The sequence below is a fragment of the Malurus melanocephalus genome, unplaced genomic scaffold (genome assembly GCF_030028575.1).
Source record: "Malurus melanocephalus ecotype Western Australia unplaced genomic scaffold, MMel_1.1 scaffold_2100, whole genome shotgun sequence".
Lineage (NCBI taxonomy): Eukaryota > Metazoa > Chordata > Aves > Passeriformes > Maluridae > Malurus > Malurus melanocephalus.
In genome coordinates, this window is record NW_026625332.1 from 7,139 (window position 1) to 7,476 (window position 338).

The 338-nt window shown below is 78.1% G+C and overlaps 1 protein-coding gene across 1 annotated transcript in view; it reads left to right on the forward strand.

Annotated features, from left to right (window-relative positions):
• PPP1R13L (protein phosphatase 1 regulatory subunit 13 like) overlaps positions 1–338 on the forward strand; it is a gene marked incomplete at its 5' end in the record, with an annotated part of 7,720 nt that continues 7,382 nt past the window's right edge. Inside the window, one exon of the mRNA XM_057388555.1 lies at positions 1–333. Within this exon, the coding sequence (XP_057244538.1) occupies positions 1–333 (333 nt within the window). The remainder of the gene's footprint in view (positions 334–338) is intronic.

The window sequence follows — 338 nt, forward strand, 5'->3', positions numbered from 1 at the left end:
CCCCTGGAGGGGTCCCCGGCGCGGCCGCTCAGCCCCACGCGGCTGCAGCCGCTGCTGCCGCCCGAGGCGCGGCGCGTCCCCGAGTTCCGGGAGGTGGCGAGGGTCCTGGCCGAGATGCCGCGACCCCTGAAACGCCGGGGGTCCATGGAGCAAAGCCCCGGGCCCGCCGCGCCCCCGAGCCGCACCCGTCAGTACCAGCAGCTCATCACCCGCCTGCTGCACCGCGCCGCGCCTGTCGCGACAGCGGCGACAGCGGCGACAGCGGCGACAGCGCCGGGGGATGGCGGCACCGAGGTCACCGCTCCGGTAGAAGGGCAGAGCCCCCCGACCCCCGCCCC